The 19,629-nt window shown below is 44.1% G+C and overlaps 2 protein-coding genes across 3 annotated transcripts; both read left to right on the top strand.

Moving 5' to 3' along the window:
- Positions 1–106: 106 nt before the first annotated feature.
- rbm12 (RNA binding motif protein 12) lies at positions 107–6,759 on the top strand. Its single transcript, XM_035520330.2, has 3 exons — positions 107–162; positions 1,923–2,006; positions 3,042–6,759. The coding sequence occupies exon 3, from the start codon at positions 3,064–3,066 to the stop codon at positions 5,746–5,748; it is 2,685 nt and encodes an 894-aa protein (XP_035376223.1). The 5' UTR covers positions 107–162; positions 1,923–2,006; positions 3,042–3,063; the 3' UTR covers positions 5,749–6,759.
- Positions 112–19,569, top strand: cpne1 (copine I). Of its 2 annotated transcripts, none has more exons than XM_035520331.2 (17): positions 112–162; positions 1,923–2,006; positions 11,185–11,316; positions 11,486–11,665; positions 11,826–11,900; positions 12,372–12,443; positions 12,589–12,672; positions 12,818–12,907; positions 14,925–15,023; positions 15,117–15,203; positions 15,454–15,513; positions 15,596–15,729; positions 16,023–16,077; positions 16,166–16,217; positions 16,336–16,460; positions 16,695–16,931; positions 17,153–19,569. In XM_035520331.2, the coding sequence occupies exons 3-17, from the start codon at positions 11,185–11,187 to the stop codon at positions 17,264–17,266; spliced, it is 1,596 nt and encodes a 531-aa protein (XP_035376224.1). In that variant the 5' UTR covers positions 112–162; positions 1,923–2,006; the 3' UTR covers positions 17,267–19,569. The 2 variants fall into 2 exon arrangements, with proteins under 2 accessions (XP_035376224.1, XP_035376225.1); XM_035520332.2 differs by lacking the exon at positions 14,925–15,023 and adding an exon at positions 14,765–14,860.
- The last annotated feature ends 60 nt before the right edge of the window (positions 19,570–19,629 follow it).

The raw sequence follows: 19,629 nt of genomic DNA, 5'->3' as shown, positions 1-19,629 counted from the left end.
GCCTCACGCGCAGGAATGCTTCTCCATCCACTGGAAGAAACCCGACGTGGAGGAGGAGGAGGTCCAAAACGTCACGACGGTTGTTAGTGAAAAAACAAACCAAAAAAAAAAAAAAACCAAACAAACAAACAAAAACCAGATCTGTTAAGGCAGATATTTTCGGTAAGGACATGCAGAGTACAGCAATTCACGGAATATTGTTCAGCGTAGTCGGGACACCTGACTGAATCAGAAAATGTCCGTTGTTGAAAGGGCAGACTGGTAGCCGTTAGCCACCTAGCTTAGGCGTTAGCTCAACAAATCCGCTCCCAGATAGATGTTTGATGTCCGAACGTCATATGCGTGTTACTTGCTCTGTGGGGAACGTTTTCGCTCCTGTGAACCTGTCTTTTGGCGTGTTTTAAGATGGATAACTGGCCGCTGGTGTTCGCTGTTGTTGGCGAGACTGTACGCCATTTTGTCGTCCGGGTCGGCAGCCGCGGTCTGAATGGCTGCTCGCTCCGCCCGGACGGCTCAGTTTAATCGGAGCTCTCTTTATTTGCCAAGCTGCTGTTGGTTTCATTTGTTGTGTGTGTTTTGTTTTGGTTTTTTTTCCACAGCTGTTTGTGTTACATTGCTGTGCTTGCATGGTTCTGGACGGTTCGGCCAGTCCAAATGCTTCCCGCAGATTAAATGTATTCGCCTTTTCGTCGTGGTCTCCTTTGACCCCCGTCGACTCTGTGCTGTGGTTATATGCGATGTTACTCGTCTTAGTGTCTTAATTCCGTCTGGTTTTGATTGTGTGGCTTTGTTGCAGCTCATGGTTTGGTCTTTAGGTTTACATATTTTGATGCAGTTGTTTGGATTGATCTATTCATATTTTGTGATTGAATAAATGCAAGCTTCGTAAAGATGACAAAATCTGTGAGCCGTGTAGTGTCAGACGGATTCAGAAGATTTAATTTTGGAATATTGCCTTTCGTACAAGCGGTTATTTTTAGTTTTGAGATATAATTATATTGAGGAGTAGATTGGTTTAGGCTTTCTGTTGCTGGAAGTTGGTTCTTGACTTGGAAGTTTTATGAGGGTTCTGAGAAAGTAGAAACTTCACTTGTAAACCCTGTTGGTCTACCAATGCTTGCCCCTCTTTCAACTGGGCCATCTGTAGTTGAGAGATGTTATTCATTGCTCACGTCTTTGTTGGTGCAGATGTTTTGTATTTTGCGTTTGTAGCGTTTTGACGTTCCAGGCTTGAAATATGCTATTTTTCTCCATGGAGGGTTATATGTACATCAACTGGAATTGCATACATAAAGATTTAATAGTGCACTATAACTGCCGAATGTGAAATTTGAAAAGAATCATGTATTGCCACTTTTTGAGCAGCCTGGATTAGTGGTTGTATTTGAATAAAGTTTAGCTGTGGTTTTCAGTTTCACTCTAAAGGTTGCCACTGTGGTTTGCATAGCTAGATAGTTAAAGTAGATGTATGTGTAGTGTATGTCCCCACTTGTATGCATTAGGCCTGGATGTCAAGTACATTCTGATTACAGTCTAATTTCTGTAAAATCATTCATATTTCATAATATGCTTTTATTGGCCAACTGCTCCTGGAAATTATCATGTTAACAGACTGGTGATTTTATTTTATTTTTTAAGTTGTTGTTTTTTGTTTTTTTTTTACACTTCATGCATGAATGTTTATGCTGGTTCAAAATGAGGTACAACATGATGTGCATGCCTTAAAGACCAGTTTCAAAATAAGCTTTGGCTTTTGCAGCTGTCCAAACCTCTGCTGTGAATGCTTGGTGCTTTAAATGATTGCTGAATGTGATCACAGTGTACCGGCGCTGAACGGACTACTACAGGATGCATACTGGGCATTTCTGGTTGCCTTGCTGTTTACATTGATGTTTTTGCCTTCGTTTATTCTTTTATTACAGTCGAGAGTTGATTTTAAATGCTTGCTGTCAAGATTGGCTTGGGTTTCGCCCGCAACTAATAACGAAGCACAACTAATTATACAGGTAAGCATTTGTGTAGCTTATAGTTTAAGATTCACAACTCCTTTTAGATTGGGGGATTTCCTACACCTCAGTTTTTGGTTTGCCTAGTGAGCTTTTCCCCCTCTGAAACTAGTTGAAGACCCACGTTAAACTGCCAGAACTCTCTAAATATTTTCAATGTCGTTCACATGATAACCATGACTACTTCACACATTTATTTTAAAAAAAAACAACAACTGGAATTTGAAGTCTTACAGGAATGCCTCTTGAGTTAGCTTAACTAGTGTATTTTTTCTGGAAACCTTTAGCCAAGGAAATGTGCAATTTCTTGCCAATCTCACTTCTAGCCACCTCAAGTAATTGGTCTAAGGTCTTATGTTCAGACCATCCTGGGTCATGGCAATGGCCTGGGCACTGTGGTTGTGGGTAGCAGATACTGGCATGTGTTTACACTGCAGACCAGTTAGGTTGAAGTAAAAATGTACTGGGTTGATGCATTTAATATAAAATGTGAAGAAGCTTTAATTTCAGTGTTATGACTAATGCTGGTCTGTTGATCCTTGGAATTGCAAGTTATCACAAAATATTTTGAAAGGGAGGGGAGGGAATAGTGGGTTGAATTTTTGATACCTGCAAACCACTTGACTGTGAGTTTCAAAATTGAGGCTAATACTTTATGCAGACCAAAATGGTGAAGTATATGTTCAGTGTTTTGTAAAGCGTTTTTAAACTGCACAGACAATACTTGAATTGAAGCGTCGAAAGAGTGTTCTGCTTCGGTATCACCCCTGTTCATTTTTATTTAATGACGTGAGCTCAGTGGCACAGAAAACTTCGTTTGCTGGGGAGTGGCTTTGCCCATCAAGAGACAAGTGCATTTGTTCTTTCTGCTGTTGTCATGATGTGATCGCGCCGATGCTTTTGTGTACACATTTTCATCCTTTTCCATTTTTACTGCTGTTGTGGTTTGAGTCTTGCTTCTGTGTGTGACTGACTGTGTCCTATTAACCCTTCTTCTGCCATAGCCTGACAGTCGTTGCCTTCTTTCATCTACAGGTGTGCGTTATAGCACCGCAGCATGGCTGTGGTCATCCGTTTGCAGGGTCTCCCCATTGTGGCGGGCACCATGGACATTCGCCATTTCTTCTCCGGACTGACCATCCCAGATGGTGGTGTGCATATTGTAGGGGGTGAGCACGGCGAGGCGTTTATCGTGTTTGCCACAGACGAAGATGCCAGGCTTGGAATGATGCGCACAGGGGGCGCCATCAAGGGCTCCAAGGTGTCACTGTTGCTTAGTAGTAAAACCGAGATGCAAAACATGATCGAGCTGAGCCGCAGGCGTTTTGAAACTGGTAGTGCAGAGGGGGCTACAGGTAATGGGAATAGGACAGGTCCTCCCAGCAGCTCTGGAGGTAGTGGAAGGCCCAGCATGCCCACACCTGCCCAAGGTTTCAGCAACACCACTTCAACCACCACCACCACTGCAGTCTCGACTAGTGAGCCTGTAAGCAACAAAAGTGTCGCCACTTTTGCCCCCACCAGCATGGGGAACCTGCCTCCCAACTTTAATAACTTCAGCAGTCCGAGTCTCAGCATGGGCTCCACCATGACTACCGCAATGTCCTCCTTGAGTTCAGTACCCCCTCCTATACCACCTTTGCCCACCATGCCAGCCTTGCCACCAATGCCACCCATGCCCGTTCCACCACCCGTGTCCACTTTGCCCCCAGTACCAACTGTTAACCCAATCACCTCGGTACCTCCAGTCCCTCCCATGGCTCATATGCCCCACCTCTCCGCTCTCCCACCTTTCAACCCAGGCGTTCCTCCACCTGTTGGCCCAGTGACCGGTGCTCTTGCTGCCACAGGACCACCACTCTCTCTTGGCAACCCCAATCCAATGTTCCTTAACCCCCTAAACCCTCTGAATCCCCTCAGTCTGCAAGCTCACTTAAAATCAGCAATTACTAACCCAGACGAATTGCACATACAGCTTCAGGGCCTGCCTTTCACTGTTTCTGAAATTGAAATTAGAGACTTTTTCCATGGGCTAGGGGTTGACTCTGTTAAGATGCTCAGAGACAATCTGGGCAGAAGCAATGGCAGGGCTTTGGTTAAGTTTTTTAACCCTCAAGACTCGTTCGAAGCTCTAAAGCGGAACCCTGGGATGATAGGCCAGAGGTATGTAGAAATATCACCTGCCACAGAGAGACAGTGGCGAGATGGTCAAGGATTGAGTGCAGGGCAGGCGAAAGTTGGAAACGACTCAGAAGCTAATCAGCGCCATCATATGGGTGGCAGCTCGAGCTCGCCTTCCCTGAGGGAGCGCGCCAGGTCCCGTTCTCCTCACAAACAGGAGCTGTGTGTGTATCTGAAAGGGCTCCCATATGAAGCAGAGAACAAGCAGATATTTGAATTTTTCAAAAACCTGGACATTGTTGAGGACAGCATTTACATTGCATACGGTCCCAATGGCAGGGCCACAGGGGAGGGATTTGTTGAGTTCAGGAATGAGATGGATTACAAAGCTGCCCTCGGATGCCACATGCAGTATATGGGTAGCCGATTTATACAGGTGCACCCCATCATGAAGAAAAACATGTTTGAGAAGATAGATACGATTCGCAAAAGGATGCAGGGATCTCAGGTAGACCAGAAAGGTAACTCCTCAGAAGGAGGAAAGGGCGCAAGGACTTGTGCTCACATAACAAACATCCCATATAACGTGTCAAAGAAAGATGTGCGCCTCTTCTTAGATGAGATCCAGTTATTTGAGGACAGCCTGAAAGTGCTGGTCGATGGCAATGGCAATGGCCTTGGTCAGGCTGTGGTGCAGTTCAAGTCTGAGGAGGAGGCTCTCAAAGCCGAGCGTCTGCACAGGCAGAAGTTAAACGGGAGGGATGCTTTTGTGCACTTGGTCACATTTGAGCAGATGAAGGAGGTTGAGAGGAACCCTCCTCCACAGGCAAAGAGAGGACAGAAAGCCCATGCCCAAGCTCAGGCCCAAGCTCAGGCCCAAGCTCAGGCCCAAGCTCAGGCCCAAGCCCAGGCCCAGCTCCAAGCCCAAGCCCAAGCTCAAGCCCCACATGCTTTCCCTGGTATGACCGGAGAGGAGTTTAATTTCCTCCGCAACGCTGTGAACATTGGTAACGGCCCTCCGTTTGTCAACCCGTTTGCCGCTCCAGGTAGCGGACTAGCCGGACCGCCCCCTCTGCCCCCGTTAGGCACGGCTTTGGGTGAAGTCTCGCTTCCGGTTCCTCCACCAATGGTTGGAGGTCATTTGCCAGGGCCCATCCTGGAGCCTCCTGGTTTCCGGGCAGGTGGGAACAGTGCACCTCCCGGATTTGTTGGCGCACCTGAAAGTTTAAGAGGCATGCCGCCATTTGATAACGGGACGTCCAGGAAAGTTGCAGGTCAGAACCGTGGTGGGAACCAAGGTCGTTCTGGGGGCTCTCAACCTGGTTTTGGACCATCCTCTGAAAATCTTAGAGGATCGTCCAGCAGTGGGCCAGGTAACCCTAGGCCCACCATTGTCAAAATCCAAAATATGCCTTTTACTGTCACGGTTGATGAAATATTAGATTTCTTTTATGGATATAAGGTGTTGCCTGGCTCGGTATGCTTACAGTTCAGCGAGAAGGGACTGCCAACAGGAGAGGCAATGGTTGCATTCGACTCGCACGATGAAGCAATGTCTGCGGTTATGGACCTGAATGATAGGCCCATTGGGGCAAGGAAAGTAAAGATCACTATGGGATGAAAGAAATCAGATTCTGCCTTGTATGTCACCGGTGGCAAAAGAAACATACCCACAGGCTTAGCTCTTATTATTGGCAGAGCTTAGAGTGGAGTACAGGATATTGTTTTGTGTTTGGGGGGGGGTCTTCATGTTTCATCTTTGAATGCAATATGCTAGATTTACAATTAGATTGATCCAAGATTAGTAGTAAAAAAAAAAAAATTTTTTAAAGAAATAAATACATCCATTGACTCAGCATGACTTGGCTGTTGAAGAGATTGGTTTGTTGTTTTCTCACACTCTCTCCCCTCTCTGAAGAGCTTCAAGGTGTTTGAAACTAGAGACCAGCTGTGAGAGTGCTGAGTTCTTGTAGCACAAGTTAATAGATCTAAAACACACTTTTGCTTTGTGTTTGCAAGTTTTGGTTGTGCTGGAGTGTCTGGCATGCCTTGTCCCTCTCAGATATTCTCTGAAGATAATCTGTATCCAGGTGGAGTTTTTGAAGTTTGCACTTCCTTATGTGTGCTGTATAATGTGTTTTGTGCTTTATTTGATGGGGTAAACACCCAGTGCTGCCATGCATGGTGTGTCCCTGCAAGTCCAAACGTTTCCTACTGCTCAGTTTAAAATCCCCCCCCCCCCCAGTAAATGCATGTAAATGTTTTGTCAATGTATGTTCCATTGCCCGTGCGAGGTGTATTAGATGAAGTTTAACTGTGATAAACCACAAGATGTTAAACCAAGTGCATCAACTTGATTTCACTGTAAACAGACCAAGCGGGACTCTCCAGTAAATGAGGCAATGTAACGTTTTTGTATATGAAAGCTTTTCAGTCTTCTCTTGTGCTCTCTTTACAATGTGTGCTGCTTTTGTTTTTGCTATGATACTCAGTAGCTTTGTTGCTTTTTTAAACATGTTATCTCTAAGCAGTTTTTTTTCTGATTATTTTGGTGTTTCCAGTCTTTATTTGCTGTTGTACATATTTTTTCCAGCTCAACTATTTTGTCAATAAAATGGCATTCCTGAACTGATGAATCTGCAAGGTATCGTATTTCTCTCTTCCTGTCATCTTTTTCTCCCTTTCAGGGCAAAAATGAACAAATAAAGTTTATTTTCTCTCTGCTGGTTTTCATGTTTCACATGTATAATGCAGAAATCGTGGGGGAAATGGCACTCTTGAAAGGGCATTTTTCCCCATCAGTTAAAGCAGCTGTAAAGATTTATGCCCCTGATTTTGACTTCCCAAGACTCGGTCTCGTTTAATGCCACGTGCTTCCCATCCTGAAGTTGCTGGGTAACTTCAGACTCAGTGCTAGTGAGCTCAGCGTTAAAGCCGGGAGTGAACATTTCAGTTTCTGAACCCCCTGATTAGTAAACACCGCTGCAGTCTTCTTAGCACTTCAGTGCTTGGTTGTCCTTGAAGTTAGATGAGCTGAGCTCAGGTTTATTTGGCTAAGACAAGATCTCGTGTTCCACAGGAAATGGCATATTGTGTCAATGCAATGACTTCTGATCTGTAAAATTTTGTTTCTCAGAGTGTGAGCGCATGAACCCTGCTGAGGATTTGAGGTAATTTGCCTGCAGTGGTTTGAGCCCATCCAGGATATTCCTGGCAAAGACGTCTTGCTTCTTTTAATCTTTTCTTTTCAATCTTGATCTTGGCACTAGTAAGCATATGTACTCTAATATTTTGTAGCAATAAAAGACATATCAGCATGGTTTCCTTTTTTAAAAAAATATATAATATATTAGCTGTGACAATTGCATCTTTTTTTAAAAAAGAAAGAAAAAACTGATTGGCTACAGAAACATCAAACTGGCTTCCTGTAATGACGGGTTTACTGGCCCAGTGGTGATGGTCTCGGGAGGCATGTTATGTCATATCTGAAAGATTTGGATGGGTGTTTGCTGGAACAATCCCAAAAGCCTAGACTGAGCTATGCTGAGACAGTAGGTTTGTATTCCCTCCTGGCAAGCTTCAGAGGAGAGTGGGGTGTGTGTTAACGAAGCCACTCTGAGTAGATGTCTCACGCTCCAGGATTACATATTTCCCTACTGTCCCTTGTTAATGTGACGTAGAAAAATATGAGACGGAGGTAGATATTTCCATTTCCCAGTGTGCCTATTCATTTGTGGGTCAATTGATGCTTTTATCCTTTGCCTTTTGGCCACTGTGGCCAAGAGCCTCTTCCCTTCGCTTAAAGTGTTAATACTCCAGGTAAGTTTTAGGCTTTTGACCTAAATACTGCTAAAGGATTTGTGGAACTATTTTTGCCTCTGGTATTCAGCCCGATTTCATATCTGTCTAAATGGAGGAGTGCCGAGCAAGTTCAAATGTGTTACTGCACACAGGCTTTTGGCTGAAGTGGCTGCTGCTGCTGTTGTGAGGTTTAAAGTGAGCTGTGTGCCTGATTTGATTTACACAGTTGGCTCTTTGCCCTTTCTAAAAACAAGTTACCCTTTTCCCTCTTAGTCTTTTGCTATGGCTTGTACTCTACTCGCTTTAATTAGACATGAAGGTGGGTTCTTGCCTTAGAAGGGGCGAGAAGTGAGAGAGAACTGTAGATGCAAGTTTTATGATGAAACTCCATTACATAATTGTTAAGTCTGCACATTCGAATGAGAGTGCCATTTTGGAGAAACTAGCGCTCTGGGTCTGGTTGGCAGGGGGCTTTGTTTCAGCTGTCTGGAGATGTTGGCAGCCATCCCTGTGCTCCATGCCAGCTTTGCTGTCAGAGAGACATTTGGACTAGTCTGTCAAGTTGCACGACATGCAGTAAAGATCTCAAAGACTGTCTTGGGGTGTTCCTTAATGCTGATTTTGGTGGTGATTTAGAATGAAAGAACAAACACTTCATCAAGACTGCATGGCTCAGGTTATGCAATTGGATGTAAACTGAGAAGGTAGATCAAAAGCAAAGCTGTTCAGAGTTCTGATGTTACAGTTGCTTTCAGAGATCTGCAAAGCTGTTCATCACGGCACCTGCACAGGATGTTCTCACCGATTCTCAAATGCCTCGTTTCCAAAAACTTTTTACCTTTCGCATTTTTCCATGTACAAGTAGTCGCACCTTTTGGATTCCATGTTTTTGTTATAGACAATGAGCATTTGTGGTGTTGGGTCAGTGTCTGCTGCTTTTTGTGTTTAGAGTTCTGCTAAGGAGTTCTATGGGGCTGTGTGACCCTAACCCTCTTCTGTGCTTTAAAGCTACCACATATTCAGAAATCCTTCAATATGACTTTTGCAGTGGGTAAAATATCTGTAATTTCTGTGTTTATGCTGCTTGTGTCTTCGCTTGTACCAGAGGGTGTGGTGCCATAATCACTAAACTGAAATGTTGCTGTGTTTGTGGAAGTGTCATACCCTTTGCTAACCTTGTGCACATGCATACCAGTAATGCTTCACTATTGTGCTAGGGTATATGACTCATGGTAGTGTGTTATTGTTATTGCAAGCCGTTAGAACTGTTGTTCCTTGTTTTATTGTTATAATTTATTATTAGCACTACTACTTTTTTTTTTTATAAGTTGAATGTGTTGCTGTGTAGCCTACGATGGCTGTAGATTTTGTTATGCTGTCATCTGTGTGATCTGACTGCACTGTTCCTTCATTGTGGCTGTGTACCTTATGGCAGATTGTGTGAAATGCTGGAAGTGTATGCAGAAGGGCTCATCTGACATTGAGGGCACACTTTAATAGAGTAAAACTGGTTAATGGTCTTATCTCAGTCCAGATTTTGATTCTCAATGTAGCTGGGAGTTGTTTTGTAGTTTGCATTGAACATTCTGCTAAATATTCTTTTCGGGGGGGTTTTTCTAAAACAAAACTGCTAGTGATCCGTTTAACCTGCTTTCTCCATTTGAGTTGTACTGGTTGACCAAGTCCTGGGCCTCGTGCCACCCAGTGTCTTAAACGTGCTTAGAATAATTAAGCCTACCCGCGTTTTAATTGTTGCTGTGTTTTGGAGTCAAGTTATTTATTTATGTTCAGAACAACTCTAATGACTTTAGGATTTGAGTGTGTTGTATTTGGTGCGGAGCAGGCAGTGCCCAATCTTAGTAGTCTTGTGTTCTAGCTCTTTTAATACGGGTCCGTGTTCTGTGGAATGTGGCCGTGCCGGGTTGTGACGTCACACAGCCAGATGGGTAGGGCAGTGTGATTGATTAGCACTTCATCCAATGGGAGCCTACTTAGGCGTGGTACCCGAACCAATAACTTAAAGCGTTTTTCGTGCAACGCTGTGCCACACCTTCTAATTTTACGAAGCTAGTCGTGGGGCTGAAATACCTCGATTACACAGCTATTTTAAGTAGTCTGCACCCGAGGAAACTTTCTTGTGAAAAATCGCTAAGGTTAGACTCAGACTGCTTTTCACATCTCTGCATGTTTTTGCTTAGGGGTTTGTTTAATCGATGTGGCTTACGTTTGTTAGTGAACAGGAAATATCCTTTCACTTTTAGCTTGGTTGCTCACTCTTTAAAACCTCTCATCCGAACAGACGGATGGCTAATGCTAAGCTAGCTACTTGATGCTGTCGCGGTGTGTAGCTAGCTAGCTAGCTAGCTAGCTTGCTTGTGACTTCATGGACGATGACTCTGCGGTCCTTAAGAGTCACGTCGCAAATTTGCGTTGAAACTGTGGCAAGTTGTTCTTGTGGCCGCAGGCTTGCGTACGGTTTCGAACAAAAATGTGCATTGAAGTAACTCGAATTAGCGCACTGCATTGCACCCGTGTTCACGCCTCTTGTAGCCAGTGAGCTGGGCGTGTGTGAATGTCTCTCTAGCTGTGATAGGAAGTAAAAGGATTTAGCTAGGTTAGCTGATGTGTGCATCTGTTCAAAAGTGTAATGGTTAGCTGACTCGCCAAGTCACTGTTTCACAAGTTTGATCGTTGGCTAGATGAGTTGTCGCTGGGATGTTTTGGGACGTGGGTGTCATAAAGGAGAGGCACCTTCCACCCATTTTCCTTTTCCAGTAATTGAAGATCAAATTTGTTCGGATGCAAGAATTATACCAGTGTTTTTTTTAGTTTTTATTTTTTGAAACTGAGCAGGTTTTTGAAGCACACGCAATGCCACTTTGTTCTTTTAAGTGGTTGTAGTTTAAGAACATGGCAAGCTTAACTCTTAGAACAGGAAATGTAAAAAAAAAACAAAAAACAAACAAGAGTAATCGTTTCTCCATTAGACCAAAATGCCAAAACGTCCTATGTGATGTTATTAGGTACTTACGTCAGTAATATTTAGGAGGGGTCATTCTTGCCTGTACTTCCTGTCTGTGGAAGATGTTGTTGGGAAAATTGTTCTAGTGTGGGTGGGTGTATCTGTGTAAATAAGTCTTGGCTGTGTCAAGACTGGTCTATTGCTGAGGTTGAGGACTCATTTAATGTGGAAGTGAAAGCAGATCCAATACCTCTTCTCTTTTTTTTTTTTTCCTTTCTCCCCCTCTCCCCCCAGATGGCAACCCAGTGTGTGGTGAAGCTCGAGCTCGTAATTTCCTGCAAAAACTTGCTAGACAAAGATGTTGGCTCGAAGTCCGACCCTCTGTGCGTGCTCCTGCAGAGTACAGGCGGTGACAACTGGACAGAGGTATGCGAGGTTTTTGATATTAAAGGTGTCAGGGTAGAAAGGTTTGTGAACAGAAAATGATGTCTATCGAACACCCTGTGCTGGTGTTTAACCAGATTATCATTAAAATGAGCTCCTGCTCAGCACATGTAATGGTGTTTCTCTCTACCCCCCCCCCCCCTTTCTATAGGTGGACCGCACCGAGAAAGTAAAGAACTGTCAGGATCCGGAGTTCTCCAAGAGGCTGTGCATCGACTACTATTTTGAGAAGGTGCAGAAAATAAAGCTGGGAGTCTATGACATCGACAACAAGTCTGTTGACCTGAAAGACGATGACTACTTGGGAGGATTTGAGTGCACCCTGGGCCAGGTACGAATAGTTAAACACAGCCTGCCCGTGTATCTCCGAGGAACTGATACCTGCAAAAACCCATCAGATGCAATCTCACTAGGAACAGGCAGCCAGAGCTACACGTACACTAAACTGCTGAAACATTCAGATTGGCTACACGTACTACTTTGTGCCACAGGTTGTCTCAAGTAAGAAGATCACCAACCCCCTTCAGCTTAAGCCAGGCAAGCCAGCTGGGAAAGGCACAATAACGGTACGTTCACACCCTTGTTCTATATTTATTTGGCTGTTTATCGTTATATGTTTTATTACACAGGCAGGTCGGGTTCCTTTGGATCAGCTAAGATTTTGTTGTACTGTGGTCACTGTTTTACAGGCCTTGCTGTCCTTAAGCACACTGCGGTAATTCTTGTAAAACATTTGCATGCTTTAGAGTGCTGTCTTGATCTTTAGCAGAGTGCAGGTTCTGTCGTCTCTTTATAGCATGCTGAGACCAGTGTTTATCTTTCATGCAATCTTCCATTGTAGAGCAGTACCATTTTGCCTACAGATACCAGTCCAGAGTTCATTGCACTGTCGAGTATCTGTTTTTTCCATCACAAAGTGTTGAGCATCCGTTTTGGTTCTCCCGTAGCCCCGCCTTAAAGTTTTGCATGCAGGGCTCGTTGTAGAGAATGACCTTGGCAAAGCTGTGTGTGTGAGATGAACCTTGTTTTTGTTACAGATTGTGGCAGAGGAAATTAAGGACAACAGGGCCATTGCCATAGAGGTGGAAGCCAGAAACCTGGACAAGAAGGTAGAATTGCACTGGCGTTTGTTAAGGCCATGGGCGTGGCTAGTGTCTCATCCCGCCCCGGGTGATGTGAAGCAGCGGGAGTCCGTAACACGTTGACTTGCGCTGCTAGGCGGCCACTGATCACTGTGCTTCTGCCTTGTGGTAGGACTTGTTTGGCAAGTCGGATCCTTTTCTGGAATTCTTCAAGCAAGATGATGATGGCAAATGGCTGCTAGTCCACAGGACTGAGGTGCAAACTGTTGTTTTGGGGTTGTTGTTTTGTTTTTGTGTGTTTTTGTTTTTTTACTAGTCCTCCTTATTTGTGTTTGCATAGAACCTGTACTGACTGCTGTGTCCTTTTTGGTTCTAGCTTGTTTTTCTCTCACCCTTTTCAGGTCATTAAGAACAATTTGAGTCCATCCTGGAAAAAGTTTGTGGTTTCTCTGCATTCTTTCTGCAGTGGAGACCTGAACAAGCCAATTAAGGTATGGGGTGTAGGTATTGGTGGGGGGGGTGTCTAGGGTTCAGCTACAGAGTAGTATGTATATTAAGGTATGGGGAGTGGTGATGGGGTGTGATTATGGGGGATTTGGGGCTCAGCTGCAGGGGAGTATGTATACGGTGCCATTGAGGAGGGCAGGTATGGGTAAGAAGCTGGTGTGCGGGGCTTGGTATTGCTACAGTGGTGGTGTGGGGTCGGTGGTCGGTATGGGGGACTTGGGGAATTTGCGACTGGGTATAAGATTTTGGAGTTGGTGTTGGGTATTGGCCCTATAGCAAGCTTTACCTTGAAGAAACGGCATTGGTATGCATAAAACTAAAAAATTCTCTGATTACATGTTTAAATAGATTTGTTCTGTATATTTTACAGAGGTGGGTAGAGTAGCCAAAAACTGTTCTCAAGTAAAAGTACTGTTACTTTAAAATAATTATGCAAGTGGAAGTAAAAATGGTCATTTAAATGATTACTTAAGTAAAAGTAAGAAAGTGTCTGTTAAGACTACTCAAGTAGCGAGATACTTCATCAGAACTCATTTAATAAAACTGGGCACGTGCGCATGTATATAAAAAATGAGGCCCACAAACTAAATTGTCATCCTCATAGTTCTTTATTGAATGCAAATATGTTTAACACTATACCTGAGGAACATCTTTAAAAGTGACTTTTACAATAAGTATGCATTCTTCATAAGGGTTTTATTTAAAATATGGACAGTCTTGAATTTCCCTTAGTAGTGTTCAGAAATACTCTGCCAAAACAGAGGGGCCCACTTTCCTTGGTACTGATTTTCCATAGATCTGCTATACGTAATGTGAGTGTAATCGGTTATAAACTTTGTCCTATCTAAGTAGACAGCTGGAAGCCGTTTGGTACATCGTGTCTGCTAAATGCTATACATACAGATATAAATAAAACGGAACCTAAAAACCTATGGTTAAGAAGTTCTGAAAACCTATTGGGATTCAGGGATTCATCGTGCAAAAATACTTAGACAGCTGTTTTTCTTAGTTAGTTTTCTTACTTAGTTCATGAGGTTTTTTATGTCTGTTAAATATTGTGTGTGTATATAACAAGTCACAAACATCACATTAGATTTGGCGATCACTTTATGGTTAGTACAGTTTCTGGGAATGTTCGGAGCTGTTGCCCTGGGTGACTGGTCAGTCAGACCTGCTGGCTGGATATCCTATGTTGCCTACCTAACGGTGCCTGTATGTTGTCAGACCACACTTTCCATTTATATTAATAATGCACATTGGGAGAGATCAGCAATATCTGTTCTTTGTTTGTCGGTCTGCTGTGCATTTGACTCATTTACTGAAGCAAAGCGGTGGTACTCTGGGATCATCTTTAGGGATTTCACTCCCACACTTTACCACTTGTAGGGAAACGTCCAAAAGGAACTTTGATGAATATAACAGAGTAAAATCAAATTTCGGACTCTCAAATGTTCTCAAGAGTACAAAGTGCCTTCTTTTAAAACAACTCTTCAAAAGCCTACTTAAGTAAATGTAACATTACTACCCACCTCTCACACGACACCACAGTGACGTCAACCATGGTGTTCAGTCTAAAACAGGTGAAAGGTCTGCTTATGTGAAGACATCTAATACTTGTAATGAGCGTTGTTGCGTGCACTAAAACCATATAAAGTCTAAAGTGACTATTAATCACAAGAGAAGTTAAAAACGTCATTCTTTCATTAACCTGGTGTCGAATACAAATACAAGTTTTACACGTGCCACAAGGTCAGTGAGCCGTGTGCGTTAAGCTCTCTGTATTGATTTCCATCAGCAGAAATGGGTGCGTTTGTAAGCCAGAGCCTGTCTCTCACTGCTAGGTGGTTTGTTCTGATAAGGACGAGGACACCAGCTCTGACCTGATAGGAGAGTTCACCTGCACCACTGCCAAGCTGCTGGAGGCCAAGGACCAGGCGGTGAGCAGGGTTCAGCATCGGCACCCGCTTCTAAATGTTGTCTCCTCTCGCTCCCTCCCCCCAGGTCAACTGCTTTGACTATGATAATGATGGCACTCACGATCTGATTGGCGTTTTCCAAACTAATGTGTCCGAGCTACTGAAAGCAGACGGTAGTTCTGCGGTGAGACCGCCCGCACAAATGGCAACCCCCATATATCGACCTTTCCAGTGCATTAACTACTGTTGTGTCCTAAACCTTGTCAATGTGTGTTAGGCTGAATATGAGTGTATACACCCGGAGAAGCAGAAGAAGAAAAAGAGCTACAAAAATTCTGGAGTTGTCCGTTTTAAATCTTGTAAGGTAAGTATTTGTGTTGTTTTGAGTGTTAAAGTATGTTTTGGCTTTGGGTATGTTGTTCAGATTAGTTTTTACTGAGCAATATAGCAAAAAAGTTTCCCCAAAACCATCATTCTCAGTTTAAAGAAAGATCATTATAAGTGATCACTTTTGGTCTTTTAGTTCTTAATAAAAACATTTAATCTAACTGTTTTCTAGCCTTTATCCTTCATTCTAGTTTGTCAAAATGTCCAACTTGCACATTTATTTACAGATAGAGACGCAGTACACGTTCCTGGATTATGTGATGGGGGGGTGCCAGATAAATTTCACGGTAAGACGAACGTGCCTTCGGTCGACTGTTACTAGTACGTGTGTGCCGAGAGTGACTGACTTGTGGCTTGTGGTCTCTGCAGGTGGGGATAGACTTCACTGGCTCCAACGGGGACCCTCGCTCTCCAGACTCTCTGCACTATCTCAGTCCCAGTGGAGTGAACCAGTACCTGAACGCTCTCTGGTCTGTGGGGCTGGTCGTCCAGGACTATGACACGTAAGAGCAGGGCTTTAGCCCTTGGACATGTCAACTTTTAACTCGTTTTTACCATTGGATGGTGCGTCCAGCCAGCTACCAATAAACACCGAAACCAGGCCGTTTAGAGCCCTGACTACCTGGTACAGGTGTACGGGATTGGACGAAGTAAAAATGCGGGCTAAATGACGGGTCCCATGGGCTGCGCTCCAAAACACTACTTGAAATGACCCTGTAGCACCACTAGGTGTCAGTGTGGTTTTAATTTTTATTATTTATTTTTTTTCCCTCTCTTGCTCTCTTGCGCTCTCTAGGGACAAACTGTTTCCTGCCTTTGGATTTGGTGCTCAGGTCCCTCCAAATTTTCAGGTTGAACATTTGTCCCTTATTTTGGTTTTTGCGAATTGCTTTTCCTAAAACACCAGCTCCTGCAAAACACTCTGGTGTCGTCTCCCAGGTCTCCCACGAGTTTCCTCTGAACTTCAACCCCAGCAGTCCTTACTGCGAGGGTAAGACTTTATTTAGTTAGTTAGTTAATGTATGTTCATGTCTTGAGTTGGGCACGCATGGATCTCAGTAACAAGTTCTTCCATCCGTCCTCTTGCATGTTGCTGTGCCCTGCTGTAGGCGTGGAGGGCATTGTGCAGGCGTACCGCACAGCCCTGCCCCAAGTCCGCCTCTACGGCCCCACCAACTTCTCCCCCATCATCAACCACGTGGCCCGCATCGCAGCCCAGCAGCCAACTGCAGCTGTGAGTGTGTGCGCGTGCCCGGCTGACTACCAGCATTACCCAACACAACCCGACACTCGGCACTACACCGTCCGTACCGAACACTAATCGCTGCCCGCTGCGACGTGCAGACGGAGTCTGGACCTGCGCACATGCGTTGACCCTCGTAGGATTGTAACATCTCTAGTAAAGCTCATGTGTAGAGGGAATGCCTTACTGCTGACTCACACACTCGCTGTTTTCTGTCGACTGTAGCAATACTTTGTGCTGCTGATCATTACTGACGGCGAGATCACGGACATGGACCAAACGAAGCAGGCCATCGTGAACAGCTCCAAGCTGCCCATGTCCATCATCATTGTGGGCGTGGGCGAGGCCGACTTCAAGGCAATGGATGTGCTGGATGGAGACAACGGCATCCTGAAGTCCCCGAGCGGCGAGGCCGCCGTCAGGGACATCGTTCAGTTCGTGCCTTTCAAAGACTTTACCAACGTAGGTGTCTGTTTTGACTCCAGCATAAATGAGGCAGCAGCTGAAGCCGTTACACAGGCTCAGCCATGCTTTTGCGTGTTCGTTTTCTAGTTGCGTAAACACCTTAAATTTGCATAAATGCGTCACTTTCCACTTGTATAAATTCATGGCATTGAGTGACTTCACCTCTTCACCGTTCCGCTTTTGCCATCTCTCCTTTTCTCCTCTCCCCCCCCCCCCAGTCTCCGAAAGAAACCCTGGCCCAGAGCGTTCTGGCGGAAGTGCCCAGTCAACTGGTATCTTACTTCAGGATGAGGGGTCTGAGCCCTGTCAACCCTCCTGCCCCTCAGAAGTAGAGACGACGGTCTGTAGGAGCCGCCGCCCCTGCCGCGGAGCCCCGTAGCTCCCTGGTGAAGCCCGAGTGGTGGCGGATAGCTAGCTCGTTAGCAAGACTACTTTTTGTATAATGCAATTCATATTATGCATGCCATGATGACTTGTACCTCCCAGAGGCCTTATTTTTATGATGCTTGATTAGTTTTACACATCTGTACGTCTCTCGCATTCTCTGCACTTTCACTGAGCTCGCAGGGGTTTCTCAGAAGCATCAGAAAAACAAACATCCATGTGAAGCAAATGTCAGTGTGAGCCAGCGCTCTAGAAAGGGAAATGGTCTTTGGCGAGCTGCGTTTGTACAATGGCTTCCCAGCTGCTTGTTTTTACAAGATTAAAAAAAGGTAGTTGTGCGGCTCCACCTGTGGACAGAGAAGACAAATGTCATCCGCAAACCCTGATGCACGTGTAAGCTGGCGCTGCAGTTCTCTGTTTGACCTTTGACCTGGGGTTTTCTGAAGCCATGTTTGCACAAGGCCGTTTGCGCCACTTGTCTGTTTCCTAATTTCATCAGGACACGTTAAAGAAAAGTAATGATTACAGCATTTGAGCTAAAAAAAAAAAAAAAAAGATAAACCCTTTAAAACTCTGAATGCTTCTGAGAAACCTCCAACAGGCATTCTAATGTGGCTTTATATATTAGCATGTTGGATGTCTCTAGGAAGTTGACATTTAAAATTACCATGCGCTGCTAATTGGAGCCGTGTAACATCATCTCCTATGCATTTTACCCACTAATGACGGCTGCAAAACTATGCAAATTGTGTTAATTGGAGTTTGCGGTTGGCTGACTGTGGACAGCAGTTAGAGAAGTGCGTTTTGCCTTAAGCCTGTTGGTTTCCCAAAAGGGACTTTAGAATGAGTGTTCTAATGAGAGACTTCTCATTGGTGCACGCTAAGACTGACCTGACCAATCACAGCTTTCTGGAAAATGTATGGAGTGTTGTTACAGAACGCGAGGTATCCCAGTCACCATGCCGTTCAAAGTAATTTGGGGTTGTTTGTTTTTGTTTGCTTGTTTTTGTTTTTCCCAGTTGCTTAGCCAAACCTCAGTGAAATGTAAATCTTAAATGCTGACGTGAAACTCCATTGCACTTTCTGCTTTGTTTGACACGAGAGCAAAAACGCTCATCTGTTCTGCATAGTTGCCAAATCCAAACTAACCCTTAAAGGATGTTCTTAAAGGATGCTTTGCCTTGTGATGGCAAAGCTTCATCCTGCCACTTTTATATGCTTGTTTGGTTTTTATGAACCCTTTCTTCTCTCTGGTCTGAATGACTACGTGTCTTTGACAAATGAGGTTTGGTGGGAATAATTTTTTAAAGGTTTGCTATTAGGCGCACCATTCAGAGATTTTGATCATGGAGAGATTTCCTTTTTTTAAGTATTGCTGCAAGTTAAAAAATGCAAAGCCTGTGTGAATACATGCCAAATATTCTAGACTGTATTGTTCGCACTTTATGCCCTGGGGGTTAATCTTGCGCCATCAGAAAGCCTGAGCACAATGGATTAGATTTATAAAACTTGACGTTAACTGCTCTACTCCGTGAAAAACGTGGGACGGTGTTTTAATACCTGTTCACTAAGTTGCCGAGATGATATTGGGCTGTGTTGAATGAATTCACCTGTGCCTGAAAGCTAGGCCACGTTCACGATTGGCTAACCCCAGTCGTGAATCCACAGGTACGCTGAAAACTCCTAATTGCATGAAAATGTAATGCATTTGTAACCATTACCAAGATGGGAATGGCATGGTTGCTCGAGTTGATGACTGCAGTACTTCTAAACCACGGCAGAGTAGCAAACCTTGTATCTCGGTGTGTATCTGTGTGGTTAATACCCACGTTTGCATTTCTTATGGCAGAAGCTTCTCTTTCTGGGACCCTGCTCAAGCAAGCCGCTTAGTCTTGTGTAAGAATGAGGATTTTTTTTTTTTTGACTGCAGTGCTATTTGCTGTTACCGTCATGGCGATAGGTTTTGACCCAATGTTTTTATGCTTGAGAGGGTGACAACATTTTGGGACCATCACAAAGTGATATTAGAGCCTCCTTTCCTTCCAGTGACAACCTCACAGCCTGACCAATAGGGAACAACTTGGCCAACGTCTGTTTTGTTTTGTTCTTGTTTACACACCAGTAGCTCACCTGAATCCTTTGAGTATGATGTTCTCAATGCCAATTTCCCTTGATTTTTTTAAAAAAAAAAACTTTTTTTTTTTTAAATAGGAAAACATTTTAAAAATAAAACTCATTTGGAATATGTTGACTTCTGTTTGTGTCCTATTCCTTAAGCATTGAGTAACTTGGTTTTTAAAAAAAATCTTTC

This window comes from Electrophorus electricus, chromosome 22 (assembly GCF_041902795.1).
Source record: "Electrophorus electricus isolate QZ-2024a chromosome 22, ASM4190279v1, whole genome shotgun sequence".
Taxonomy (NCBI): Eukaryota; Metazoa; Chordata; class Actinopteri; order Gymnotiformes; family Gymnotidae; genus Electrophorus; species Electrophorus electricus.
This window is presented reverse-complemented; position numbering and strand designations above follow the sequence as displayed.